The sequence below is a fragment of the Haliaeetus albicilla genome, chromosome 21 (genome assembly GCF_947461875.1).
Source record: "Haliaeetus albicilla chromosome 21, bHalAlb1.1, whole genome shotgun sequence".
NCBI lineage: Eukaryota > Metazoa > Chordata > Aves > Accipitriformes > Accipitridae > Haliaeetus > Haliaeetus albicilla.
The window spans coordinates 18,799,227-18,812,973 of NC_091503.1; the positions used below are offsets into that span (position 1 = coordinate 18,799,227).

A 13,747-nucleotide genomic window follows, 5' to 3' on the forward strand; every position below is an offset into this window, starting at 1 on the left:
GCAATGCATTTAACATTATTCTGATTAATATTTATGGCTACAAGCCACCCATTGTTTTTACTACATAGCTGCTAATCAATAGGGGCTCCAGAAAACAGCAGAACAAGCCAGGGGAGCTGTGGAAGCCTTGGTTCTTCAAAAATTATGGAAAATGGCAAGAGGTTTTCCCCTTCAACCCGCACTTTTGCAGTTTCTTTTAAAAGCAGAACTCTTACTTGGGTTGATAAATCTACACTTAAGTGTCTCACTATGCTGACCCACATTTGAAAATGTTTACCTTAGCATTTATGTAGCCTCATTAGTGTGGAATGTTTATACTGGCTCCTGCATTTGCACTTACCTATACAGTTACATATTGTGTGCTGTAACTGTGTACTAATAATCCCACTGTATCTCTGACACTCTTTCACAGTAATTGCTCCCCTAGGTGCTGTTTTATGAAGACTTCTATGTTTTAATCTTTGAAATAGAAGTAGGCCTTTTTTTACTATGAAGTTGATAGGAAAGGATATACCATAAAATTTGGCCCTGTTTTATTTCAGTGCCTAATTGATTAGTTGGAGACAGTGATCTGGAAACCTGAGCAAGGTTATACTACATTTGCTCATGAGGGCAAGGCAAACATTAAAATATAATTCCTGAAGACCTGGGCACCGATTCTTCCTTGCTTTGTGCTTTTCTTCTCTTCAGCCTAAGAAAATGTGTATTAACACTGACAAAAATGTATGTTTAAATAAACATCGGTACATCTTTGAAACGTGATAGCTGCAATGGCAGTAGTAGAAATTCTTAACATGCTGCATTTCTGGGATGAAGTAAATGCTATACCCATCCTGTAAACTTTTATATGTATGAGAAATACAGTGTCCACTTCACAAGATCATGTGATCTGAGGGGAGTATGCATTCTAAGTGATGATGATTTCCCATCCCTTCACAGATTTGTGCCTCGGATTTGCTGTACTTTCGTAGTGCCTGGGAAATGAGTGAGCACTGACACGAGTAGATTCCAAGATCCTTCTGTGTGCTCTGCTGTAAAATAGAAAAGCAACATAGGAAATGCTATATCATTTTTACAAATCAATCACAGGGGCAATAAATATTTCCTCAGAGCCTAGAACTTCCCACTGCTTCATATTATCTTCTGCTTCATACTCAAGTGAGGTCTCCTCCAGCATCAGAGGGGCTGGAGTAACAAGCTCCTTACTAGGCTGATGACACACCCACGTACAGGGGAGAAAAGGAGCACTGGGGTAAGCGGAAAGACTTGACAGCTGCTGGTGAATGAGAGCAAGGATCCAGGTAGGCAGGGGGATGTCACTGGAGGGAGCTGAGGACAGGGAAGGCAAAGGCATCCCAGGACACCGCTGGGGAGGTAGAAGGAGGATCTCCAGGCTGTGCTGGAGAAAGGATGAGAGAAAGGATCCAGGAGAAAAAGGAAATCCAGGAGAAAGGATCTCCAGGCTGTGCTCAGCAGGGATTTCCAATACCCCCATTTTGCTATGCCACTGGACATACTCGCATCCTTTGGCAGTAAAACCAACTGTCTCCTCAGGATGCATCACTCCAGCAGGTGTTAGTTCAGTCCTTGTCATAACACTAAACCTTCAAATAGCTTAGTGTTAAGCCTTCTTCTTTCTCTCCCGCCATCGCCATCCCCGCCCCCAAGCACAAAGCCCGTGTATTTTACTCTGACGTGTTGAACTTAACAGGCAAGCCAGAAACCAGGCAAAGGTGATGGTTATTACCCCACCCCCCAAAATGCAAGTGTGGGGAAAAATGATAGACAGTTGAGATAATATCCTTTTACGTCTTTATTTGCCAGTTAAGATCCTTTTATTCCATCAATGCAAATATGCAGAACAGCAGGAAACCATGTTTTAAGCAGCACATATCAGTTGGCTGAGAATAAACTAACTACATTCCCCAAGCAATGTAAAAGTAACAATGCACATCATCTTCCAGAAGAAGAAACAAACAGATATTGCAGCCGAGAGGCACAGCAGGCCGCTTCTGTACAAAGTAGTTTGGCTATTTAAAATGCTAGAACCAGTCCTTGCCCATTTTTCCAACCCTGCCCCCAAAAGTCCTACTATAATTTAACCACTTTTTTTTTGCTATCTACATAATATATAAAATATAAACTCTGTTTACTTATAACACTTACTTTTCTTGATAAATAGCTCTTTAAAATATCTACTGTACATATGTCCATGCGTTGACATTATATATATATATAGCATTTATATATACGTATGTATGTCTGAAAAACAATAAATATATACTTAATATTGACACAGCAACAAACTGAACATATTCTCATTTTCAAAATCAAATAAAAGAAAACCAGTACAGAGAGAAACAGTGAGGGTCGCTTGTGAAGCACAGCATAGCAGGGAGCTTTGATTCCTGCCCTGGCTAGGCATTCAGTATGCCACGTACTTGAGCAGTTGTGGTGCTAACATATTCTTTAACGAATCTGTGTTAAAAGTTACTTCAAGTTGTAGGTTAGCCACCCTGTATGCCATGTGTAACACAGACTGAGCATGAGCTCAGTGGGAAACAAGGGAGACGCCTCGTGGCTTGCAACGGAATGAGAAACAGAAAGGGGAGGGAAGCGCGTCTGACAGCTGATGTAAAAAGAAAAGGAAGTAATGGACAGCACATGGCTGGAAGGTCATAAATAACCATGGTAAACAAGTTAATAGACTTAAGTGCTTTTAAAGACGATGGCTGGCACTGCTGCAAAAAGTATGTTGATTATCTGTAGCCAACTCCATGTAATGAACCAGTTTTCGCACTGCCACAAGAAGACACAAATTAAACTCAAATGGCCAAATTCAGATGTTAGAAATGGGGTCGCTGCATGACACTGCGAGGCTGCAGGTTCAGAGCCAAACCTGCCCAAGGGCAGCTGCATTCACTGAACATCCTTAAACCTAATGGATGGGGTTTTTTAAAGTATGAACTTAAAAAAAAACAACCAAAAAACGCAACCAAAAAAGCCCACACCCAACCACAAACAGTTAATTTCACACATGCCAAAACATAATGGATGGATATTTTTAAACTTTTCATTTCAAAACAGCATTCTTTAAAAATGGAACTTAATCCCAAAAGAAAAAATGTATATAATCTACAAACATGTTTTGTGTTCAGTTTTGGATTGACCACAGCCATTCTGTTTATTCATTTAACTGAAAATGCTGAATAAAGGCTGTTTCAGTTTGACTCAAGTTGATATCCTTCATTCCCCAACCCCAAGGCTTCGATTTGGCAGCTTCAGAAAAGTCATTACTTGCCTGGACTCTGGCTTCATACACTCAGTAAGTCATGAGGTTATGACATCGGCTCATGAATGCAGCATTATGTATAGTCCCATTTACTTAAAACTTCTATTCATGAGCAAATGGAAGTGGGCAGTTATTGTTAAGAGGAAATTATTTTTATTGGACAGACTTCATCCAGCAGCTCAAGAGAGAGGAAATTTTAAAGCAGATAAGACTGCCAATTATTCTTCAGTCGTACTTCATCTCTAAAATTTACAAACTTTGCTCCCCACAAGTAACAAATTCAACAACAACAAGAAGCTGCTGTCCTGAATAATCCTGCCATTTCACAACTAGTCCTAGATACCGAGAGAGCACTGTAGAGGTCAAATAGTCCAGTGTTGAGTTTCATACATACTTAAGGGTACATCACTGGGCCACTGGAACATCATACCAGTGTCGAGTATCTGCACAAAACCAAAAGTCTGCTGGGTACTTTTAAACCCTTGTAAATACAGAACTTAACAGTGAATAGACTCCATAATTTGTGATATTTCGTATTGAAGGCCATAGATAAAAGTCAAATATAAAAAATCCCAGCAATGAGAAAGTCTGTCATCAGTAATTTCTGAATCTCTGCAAAGATACCATCAAGATACTATGTTTATCTTTACCCATTAAATAAAATCTGCTTTTTTTTTTTTTTTTTTTTTTGGTAGAGAAATGAGTCATTTTAAATTGTCTGGGCCCTTTCCACATTTGTATGGACACAAAAATAAACAAGGCAACAGAGAAATTGAATTGTCCTTGTGCTGTGACCACACGCAGCAGAAAAGCCTCCTTTTTTGAATGGCTGAACTTCCAGGACAGCTGTTTACTTGTACAGTCACTGACTCGAAAGCTATCCAAAAGAAGGAAACACTAAGTACAAAGTGGAGAGTGCCTCTGATTGCCCTATGCTGGCTGGGCAGGAATTTCTCATGCTTTCGGCCAAAGCAAAGGATGAACTCTGCAGCAGCCCATCCTGAGCCTAAACTCGTCTATGCATGCCCTGATTCTCTGCCATATTGGCTGCATGGGTAAGGACGTATCATCTCTACTTGATATTTTCTAACTACACAGCTAAAGTACTACTAATTTAACACATGCATGATATTAGATATAGGAAACCCCAAGCTCTTGCAGGTTCTTATGCCTCCAGATAGGACTTCACTGAGTTCAGCACTGAGGACATGCACAGATCTAGCAGGAGTACAGGACGGATGCTGCTTCCCAAAGGGCACGGTCCCTTCCCTGGCTCCCAAACACAGAGGTGTAGCAAGGCTGCTGCTATCCCCCTCAGGAGGTGCAGCCCTCACCCTCCACATGACCAGCATATTCTCCCTGTTGGCACACGCATATAGGTACCAGACTGCAGACACCTTCCTGTCGCTCCCTGCTGCAGTCACCACTCTCCCTTCGGGCACACGGAAGGACTTCAGTTGTGCCCTCCTGTCACACAGCGTAGGGTTGCCCTACCCTGGGTGTGGACCCCAATGCAATTCCCATGTCAAATAAGACATCCTCTCTCAGCTGACCGTCCAAGCATTGGAACAGACCCCTGCAGAGCAGCAGAACATTTCACCTGGGCTCTCCCCTTTGGCTCTTTTTGTCTTTGGCAACAGACCAACGTTCAGTATCCTATGCGCACAGGTTGAATGCAAAGGAAAGAGCCTCTCCAACAGCAGCCCTGGGAAAGAGGAATGAACATTTCTTACCTAGTGTATGAACAAGCTCATTTGAGGGCTACTGTAAATTCCAGCAGTAGCCGCAGTTTGGCTATTAGGCCTGCACCAGTTCTAGCAGCATTCATCTCAAACCTTGTGGCACAGCATTAGAGAACAGCATTAAAAGTGCAATTCCAAACATGTGTTTCCTGGTGCGGTACCGCTTTTGAGTTCAATCAAGTACATCTCTGCTATCTGCTGCCCAAATTTTAAACTCAGCGTGAACTCCAGAGGCTACTTAGGGCAATCCAATGTGCTGTCAACTGTACCAAAAGAGCAGAGGGCTTGATGCTGCCAAGAAAGATCCCAGACTGTAAAGTAACGATTTATCAGAACAGTAATATACATTCTATAAATAAACCAATTCCTTCCCCCTCTAAGCCAGGTGGAAGTTTACTATCTTTACACATGACACTACAGCACCTTCACCTCCTAGAGAATGGAAAAACTGTCATACAATCCTGAGCCTATGCAGTTACTGCTGCCATCCCAGTTAGGTAACAACTTTACCTAAATCTAGCATAAGATCTCTGTTGTCATCAGAAGAGGAGGTCCAACCCTGCCTCTGCTCATTCTGCCTGCCTCTCTGGGGCCAGCACTGTGGTCACACAACGAGCTGTACAGGATTCAACCCATTTGCAAGCCAGTACTAATACTAGCATCAGACAGCTACGTAACCAAAGCATTAGATTTTCTTTCTGCTAAGCAGCACTATCTGCATCAGTAAGTCTGCACGGAGGATGGATGATGCCTGTCACCTAAACCTTTGGATCTGGGACAGAAAGGTTGAGCTCAGTAGTACTATCCCTATACACTGTGTCTCGCCTGGGGACTGTTCACTGCAGGTGCAGGGAACAGGATTCCAGCATATCTTCTTGCAGCTGGCATCACAAACCCCAGAAAGACACAGAAAAAAAAGAAAATACAGATAGGAAAAAACTGTCAACATTTGTGAACCAAAATGAGGTGCAAAGACATGAACAACAATTCCAGCACAATGGCCAAACCACTAAGAAGCAAGACTCACAAACTTTTTGGTCCATGTTTAGTTCCAGTTTTGGATGATGTTTAACCAGACATGGTTAATTATCCACTGGGCTTGCATTCATGACTTGGAACTAGCCACTATTTTCAATAAATGGCTTTTGCCTTACTATAGGAAAACCCTCTTGATTTCCTTGGGCCTAATCCCATTTTTCAGGGGAGAGAGATATATGATTTCTTGATCAAATTCTCTCTTCTGCATTTCTCTGTGTGTTTTTCAGGGCAGGAACTGGGTAGCATGGTATACCATGACAATTATAACGGGAAATTCCTATTGGCACAGATACTACCTCAGGAATTCTCAGAGAAATTCATTTTTAGGAAAAACATCCAAGCTTGTCAAGGGCTGCTTCCAAGAAGGAACGGTGAAAGCTTGTCCAAGGTCTTGGCAGCAGTGGTCAGCCCCAGAGACAGTTGCTAGAACTAGCAGAACAACATGGACAGAAACAATTCTCTGTTTGGGTGTGGTTTTGCAGTATTACATTATTCCTTCATCAGTCACACTATTACACTTTGGGGAATATTTCATGAAAAGTCACATATATGCTCTTCAAAAATTAAGCACGCATTAATAATTTTGGGGTGGGAGTCAAGTTTCCTAACTTCAGCCACCTAAAAATTTAGAAGCCAAGATTCTCTGCAAAGGAGGAGGACAGGAGTTTCCAATGGGCACCTCCTTCTGTATCAATCTCAGAATGAACCGAGTCAGCCTTTGGAGAGTTCTCTCTGTATTGACTACTGTGTCCTTGCACAGCTGATCAGGACAAGACACCCAACTTTCAGCTGGCTAAAGTCAGATGAGGTGAACGACACTATTGATCTCGTGTTCAAAAACATGAAGCTCTGAAACTGGGCAAAGGACAGGCAGGAGCATACAGCAATCAGATGGAGTCATTTGTAGGAGAAGCCCTAGAGAAGCCCTTAGTGGTCCTAAAAATAGCAAAACTGTAAGTGCTTTTTAAAAAATCTAAATTATTCTGACAGTTCTCTTTCTAACCTAAAACGGCACACTAATATGATGCCCTTGAGAAAGAGGGTCATATTCTCTCTTTTAATTTACTGCTTATCTAAATGTTCTCTTCTTTCCCCTAGTCAAAATTAACAAAAAACCCTGAAAAGGTTTTTCTCAAGTTTGATATAATTTAGTCCTATATGCTTGTGTTCTACTTTTTCCCTGCCTGAGGACCTAGCACTGTAAACACATAAGCACTGGAGCAGCTTTATGCAGAAAAGCAGTATCCCTGTTTACTGGGATAATTCATATGTCTTTCACTATATTCTTTCAAGAATATATTCTCAAAAGAATATATCATTTCAAGACTGCAATCTAAAATATTAAAAAGAAGAACAGGACAAACATATCAAAAAAGTTTGTCCATCCCTGCACTGATGACAGGGAAAGATTACTACAGTACCAGTAGCTGGCCACTTTAAGGAGGTGAAGAGGTGGGGGTCTTATGTAATTGTTTTCCCTGGAAATGGATGGGAAATTTCCTCATCCCTTTTGTTTTTCACTCACACTCACCACTTGGTGGAGGTGAAAGGAGGTGAAAGCTTCTGGGTTGAGCTATATGAAATTAACTGTTGGTGTGCATCTCAAGTGTGAGTTCACAAAGGTTTAAAAGAACACCACCCATCTAAGCATTATACAGTTTTGGGTCGGATTTCTACCATTTTCCACCTAAAACCAAAATGCACAATGAATTCACTCAAAAGTCAGTCCCAGACACAGGAAATGGTGTGTAAACCTTCATAAGACTAGCCTGAGTTCAGCTGTATAATAAACCCCACAATCACTACTGTGTCATGCCACCTGCCATCCATGAAGGTTTTGCACGACCCATTTTAATCAGCAAATCTGTGCAGTTAACACTGAAGCTTACTGGGAGCTCACAGAAGACCCTCCCTCCCCCAATATCAGGGCATATGCACTGTGGTTGAGGACTGCTTTGTTTTAAAAGCCACACATTTTCCTACTTAATTGTGCTTTAAAAAAAACAAAACAAAACAAAAAACAACTAGCTAAACCAACACAGAGAAACTCCTAACAAGCTATATGAAAAGTGAGCTGCCGAGATTTTCCATATCATGTGCCACTTTCATAACAAGTCCTATTATTCTGTGTGTTGGTTAGAGGTGTAGTACTACAGCATGATGGTGTCAGCTGTCATGGTAGGAACCATTCATGTCAGACACTACAGAAAATTTGATGACATGACAGTACCTTCACAGCCCTCTGGTAGGTAAGGAAAATCTAAAAGGATCTTCCCAACCTTTCACAGTAAACACAATTGGATAATCTAAAGCACCTGCAAGCAGGAGATGAGTCCATGATACATCTTTCCAATCAGCCAGCTAATACTGTTATTAAAACAGTTATGTCAGCTCTTAAGTCTCCTATCTGTTTTGGGCGTTTCTAAGGACCTTATCACTTTGGCATTTAGCCACCCACGGATTTAGTTGATCCAAACACCATCTCCTGTATCCTCAGCTGTTTCTAAGATGCCCAAGCCCTTCACAGGGGCTGAATTACCATTTCCTTCAAGAGCTGTCTGGTTCCTATTCTTTCCTATGAGCTGAGAGGAGCTAACAGTACAGAGACATCCTGCTCTTCCGCATGGCTTCGCTGATTAAGTACGCTGGGCTCAGTTCTGGCTCCTCAGTCATGATTGAAATGTTCTGCCACTCCCCCAGCTGGTTTGACTTTTTAATGGTGTCCACCACACACAGGGCATACAGACAGTCGTCAAAAGTGGCAGCCATCGTAAGGGGCCTCCCGTCCCAGGTCCTCCTGTCATCCTGGTCCTCAAATGCCTGCCGGACTGCTTGAACCATCTTAATGGTGCCCCGGAGGTAGGGAGATGGGATGTCACTGAAGGCCTTCTCTGGAAGTAAGGAGTTGCTGACTGGCGTGGAGTCCTTTAGCAGGAGCTCCCGCTGAGAAGAGCTGTTGCTCTGTCCGTAGAGATCAGTGCCTATTACAATCAGCCGTCCTGCCGAACCCACCACAATAATGTCTTGTTTGAACTCTCCCGGGACGTTGAAGTTGAGTGTCACCGTGCAGCACACACCACCTTCCAGGACCATCTGAAACGTACAGAAGTCGTCGCTGGTGATCTGCCGTATCCCCTTGATGTGGTCTGTCTGCTTCACGAAGGTCTTGAGCAACCCGTGCACTTTCACAGCCTTCTGGCTCGTGAGGAAGGTCAGGAGGTCAATGATGTAGGTGCCAACCGAGTGCAAGCCCCCACCTCCCATCAGGTCATCACAGCTCCAGTTGTACTTTTTGCCTAGCAGGCTTCCGCTGTGAACCTGCACCTCGCACACCAGCAGCTCCCCTACGTAACCCTCCTGGATCAGCTGCTTCATCTTCACGAAAGCGGGCAGGAAGCGCAAGACGTTCCCCATGATGCTCATGAGCTTTGGGTAATAATGAGCCGCGGTCATCATCCTAAAGGCATCCAGGGGAGTTGCTGTTCGGTCACAGATGACATTTTTTCCAATGCCTGAAAAACAGTTTAAAAAAAAATCACCAATAAAAATATATCGATTGAATAAGCTGAAAGCCTCGAGCTTATTCTTAAACACTAAGCCAAGGAGAAAGATCCTCGGAAGAAGAAAACATTACAATATGGTGGTAAAGGCACAAAGATCCCCTCTGACCTGTTCCCCAAACGCATGTACGAGTTTCTTGAGCACCACAATGAAAATATATCCTTTTTTATTTTCAGAATGCACTCATGCCTAAAAATAGCACGAAGGTGAGGGCGTAGACAGGTAACAAAGTAAGCTAATGTAAGGTGGACTGCTGCCCCACATTTGCCACCTTCTGGGAGCAGGTATGAAACCAACCACCCCCACTCAGCTATCTCACATCTCTTCTGTGATAACCTGCCAGTGTGTGGGCTTCTGAGAGCTGAACCTGAGCTTCAGATTCAAACCCCTGAAGCATATGAGTAACATGACCGCATGTACACAGTAACTCAATGTAGGTACACTGAAAAGTCTGGGTTTGTGTTCTTAATGGTGTTGTCCCTTCATCTTTCCCGTTCAGACTGTTCAAAAGGCTCTGACTGGAGAGACGGAGAAGTACTGGGCTTGTTGCTTGACTCAAAATGTAGAAATTGATTCTCACTCATAAAATGCCACGCTATTCTGACAATGGCACTCATTTTTTTTGAAGCAGCTCTGCTGAAATGTCAACAGCGCATCCACGGTGCCAAGGGAGAGCCAGGACTGCTCTAAAACAGGTCAAACGTAGCTGTGACAATCTGTTCCCTCACAAATTGCCCATATGGGCACACTGTTTACTGAAGCTTACATGATGGTCCTGTTTTATCTGGCCATCAAGGTGTGCAACTGAATGCAGTGCAGGCTGAGATGCCTAAATAATGGTTCTATTATTGATTTCTCCTCGTCAAATACTTTCATTCTGTACCCATACACACATACAGTGACAGAGTCTCCAGTTTCCTTTTGAGTTGCATACAAAGATTTTTTTTATGCTTAATGAGCAATATTAGGTGAGCTATACAACACCTCATAGTGCTAAATATGATCTTTGCCTTAAAAGCCTTGGGCTATAGCTGGGCCTGGCACTTAAAAGAGCTGCATTTGGATCCTGTCTGCTGAGTCCAGATGAATAAATCAGGTTATTCGCTAAATTGCTTTGTGTTTTGATTCTTCTTCCCTTCAGATAGGTGAGAAATCCCTTTTTCTTTAAAGAGCTGTTGTGAGGATAAAATTTTACATGTTTTGGAGCTGTTTGGATGAAGTCATATAAATACAGACAGCTGGCAGGGATCCGTCTGAGCCCACTTACATGAATATTTAACAGCTTGACTGGAAGAAGAAGGGGGTCACAGTCCAAACATTCAATAACTAGCTTATCCACACTGCCTATTCCCAGTCTTTGTCTGCTGCTATTTGAGTAGCTGAAACTGGAGGGAGGGCTGTCACCACTGAAGTGGCAGTCACATCTAGTTAACAACCAAGAAGGGAAAGATCTCCCTTTAACTTGCTCCTATTTACCTTCTACTTAATCAGATAAGTAGAGATGTACTCACTTTCCTCTTATATTAGGCAGGAATCCTCTATTCAGCGGCTATGGTCTTTCCTTCTCACTTTTCTCTCTCATCTTTGTACAGACTGCTCCTTGTGACTGAGTTGACATTTTCAACCTTATAGCACTTCTTTTCCTGCTCCTGAATAATTTTTTTCTGCATCTGTTTGATACTGGAGAAAGCATTCATCTACCTGCCCTATATTCCTCTAACTGGTAGCTCCAGCTATGCCACTTGATACAGATCACTAATGTAATAGTCCTCCTTGAGTTACACAGACTCTTTGCAGAGAGATTTTAGTCTGGCAAATTATTTATCAAAATAAGGGAAATCTTAGACAAAACTTGCCCATAGTCAAATCTTCCTGAAACAGTCATTTCCCCCCCAAAGAACCCATACGTACTACGTCATCATCTGACCTGTTCACCACTGATCCACGAGCATAATTTTCTGCTCCAGTTCAGCTTGCATCATTCTGCCTCACAGGCGCCCGTCGCATTTTATCTGGGGTCTGTGCAGGCACTAATCTCTCAAGATACGCAGCCCTATACATGTGCTTGTGAGGAAAAGGGTCTGCTTTCATTAGGAATTGCAGCATGGGGACGATCTTTTTGCTCTGTGTTCAGTGCCGTGCACACTGGGGGTCAGTCCTTCACTGTGTGGGGCAGGGAACACTTGGGACTGTCACAATCTGAGTACCAAATGATGATTGTACGTATGAAGGAGAAGCCTATGGGTTTTCACATCCTTTACATTCAAGAAAAATCGTCATTAGGATCAGTGTAAGTCAGGCACACATGCAGAGAAAAGGGAAGAGCCCTAAATATTTGTGTGGAGACAGGGAAAAGGTGAATTCTTCCACCATTTCAACCTTCTTGGAAAGGTTGAAACCTTTTAATTACAGCAAATCCAAAATGCAAATGTTTTGAGAGCCTTCCCGTCTCTGTGCATATGCTGATAATACATGCTGTGCTCTCATCCCTGTCAGGGATTTAAACAGATTTTTGCTTGGTGCCCAGAAAGCTTTTATACTCTATTAAAGCTCACGCAGGTTCTTTCAGCACGACACTGCTCAGCACTTGAGTCTGTGCACACTACAGATCTTTGTCTTCTCCGTAGCTGCAAATCTGCGAGCAGCCACATTAGCTTTCTTGAAGCAAGGAGAGAACATGAAAGGTTTGCTTAATTTAATTTAGAGAAATACTCTGCTGTGTTTATGCAACTAGAATAAGAAATAGGTGGATCAAAACACCATAGTTTTCTGTTTCTTCCCTCTGCTCCCTTCTCAAAAGGAGAGGGGAAAAAAGGCACTTTCCCTTTGAGCCATTCTGTAAAGCAGCGACAGGCAGAGCTGAGGGCAACATGCAAGGAAAACCTCCCTTCTCAATGCTGACAGTCTCATGCAAAGGCATGCTCTGACTGCAGGTGCTGCAGGGGGATTCTCTGGCATCTGACCCCCTTCTGCCAGCCTGGGGTTAGGGCCTAAGCCTGTCCACTTTTGGACAAGACTCTCTAAGGAAGGACGAACTGTTGCCACTTGTCATTCTATCAGTCTGTTTTGCCATTTCACACATCTTTGAAAATCACACCACAGCAGACAGCAAAAACGTCATTAATTACATAAAAGCAGGGAAATTGAGTCAGCTTGTTTCAGCAAGAAAGTGCAATATATTTGTCCATGGTGATAAGCAACAGTCGAATACATCTTATCGTATGAAAGGATACATGCTTCTCTTCCACATGCATCAAGAAATCTGGTCTACAATGCTACAGTTCTCAATCAGGTAACTTCTGAGCATTGATTTCTTGCGTTCTTAGGTAAAATGAAGAAGAAAAATCATTTAAGTACACATCACTCTTTTTGAGGGCTCCGCACAGCCTTCACCCCAGTCTCTCTGCTTGGCTGTGCTTCAAAAAGAGACAAAGTGGTGCCAACCAGGTGGTAAGTGATGTGACGTGGGATTTCTCTGACCTGGCACGGAATAGGGGCTCACTCACAGCCAGCCCCAGTCCAAAGCTGAAGTCGGGTAACATGTCTCCTAGCAAAGCTCCCAGGAGTGCAAGTTGACTCTGTGAAGTCCACCCTGAGCTACCTTGCAGGGCTTCAGCCCAGGACCCGCTCCATGACCCACTGCTCCACGCACAGACAGCCAGAAACACAGAGAACCTGCACAAACTGGCACTCTGCCGTGGTGCCAGCGAGCCGCCTGTGCCCACAGGCATGGGGCCACGAGGTGGCAATCACTTTAGACCCAACAGATCTGCTTCCCTGAACCCTTCTGTCTTCTCCCTCCAGCAGGAAAACAGGAAAAGAACAAATAATGGTAAGCTGGAAGATGTCCACCCATGAGATAGACCAGATCCCTAGGCCAATGACTTCGGTATAACTCACTCTAGCAGTCCTTAAAAATGTGAAAGGAAGTGACTTTGAGCAAACTTAGACCAGAGAATTTGACTTCTAGGTTTGGTTGCTAAAGACTGCAAGACGGCAACATCTGACAACTGCTTGGTTCCTCTTTAAAATGAATCAAAGTTTCCAGAGGAGGTCAGCATCACAAAACCACTACTGACACTCGTGTCTTCTCACTTCTCAGCATCTCACAAGG

The 13,747-nt window shown here is 43.1% G+C and overlaps 1 protein-coding gene across 4 annotated transcripts in view; it reads right to left on the reverse strand.

The window, feature by feature from the left end:
• Positions 1-1,800: 1,800 nt before the first annotated feature.
• GFOD1 (Gfo/Idh/MocA-like oxidoreductase domain containing 1) overlaps positions 1,801-13,747 on the reverse strand; it is a 75,367-nt gene continuing 63,420 nt past the window's right edge. For 3 of the 4 annotated variants that reach the window (XM_069809117.1, XM_069809116.1, XM_069809118.1), the window contains one exon: positions 1,801-9,584. In XM_069809117.1, coding sequence (XP_069665218.1) covers positions 8,665-9,584 — 920 coding nt within the window. In that variant the 3' untranslated portion in view covers positions 1,801-8,664. The remainder of the gene's footprint in view (positions 9,585-13,747) is intronic. The other variant, XR_011329156.1, reaches the window with a different exon arrangement.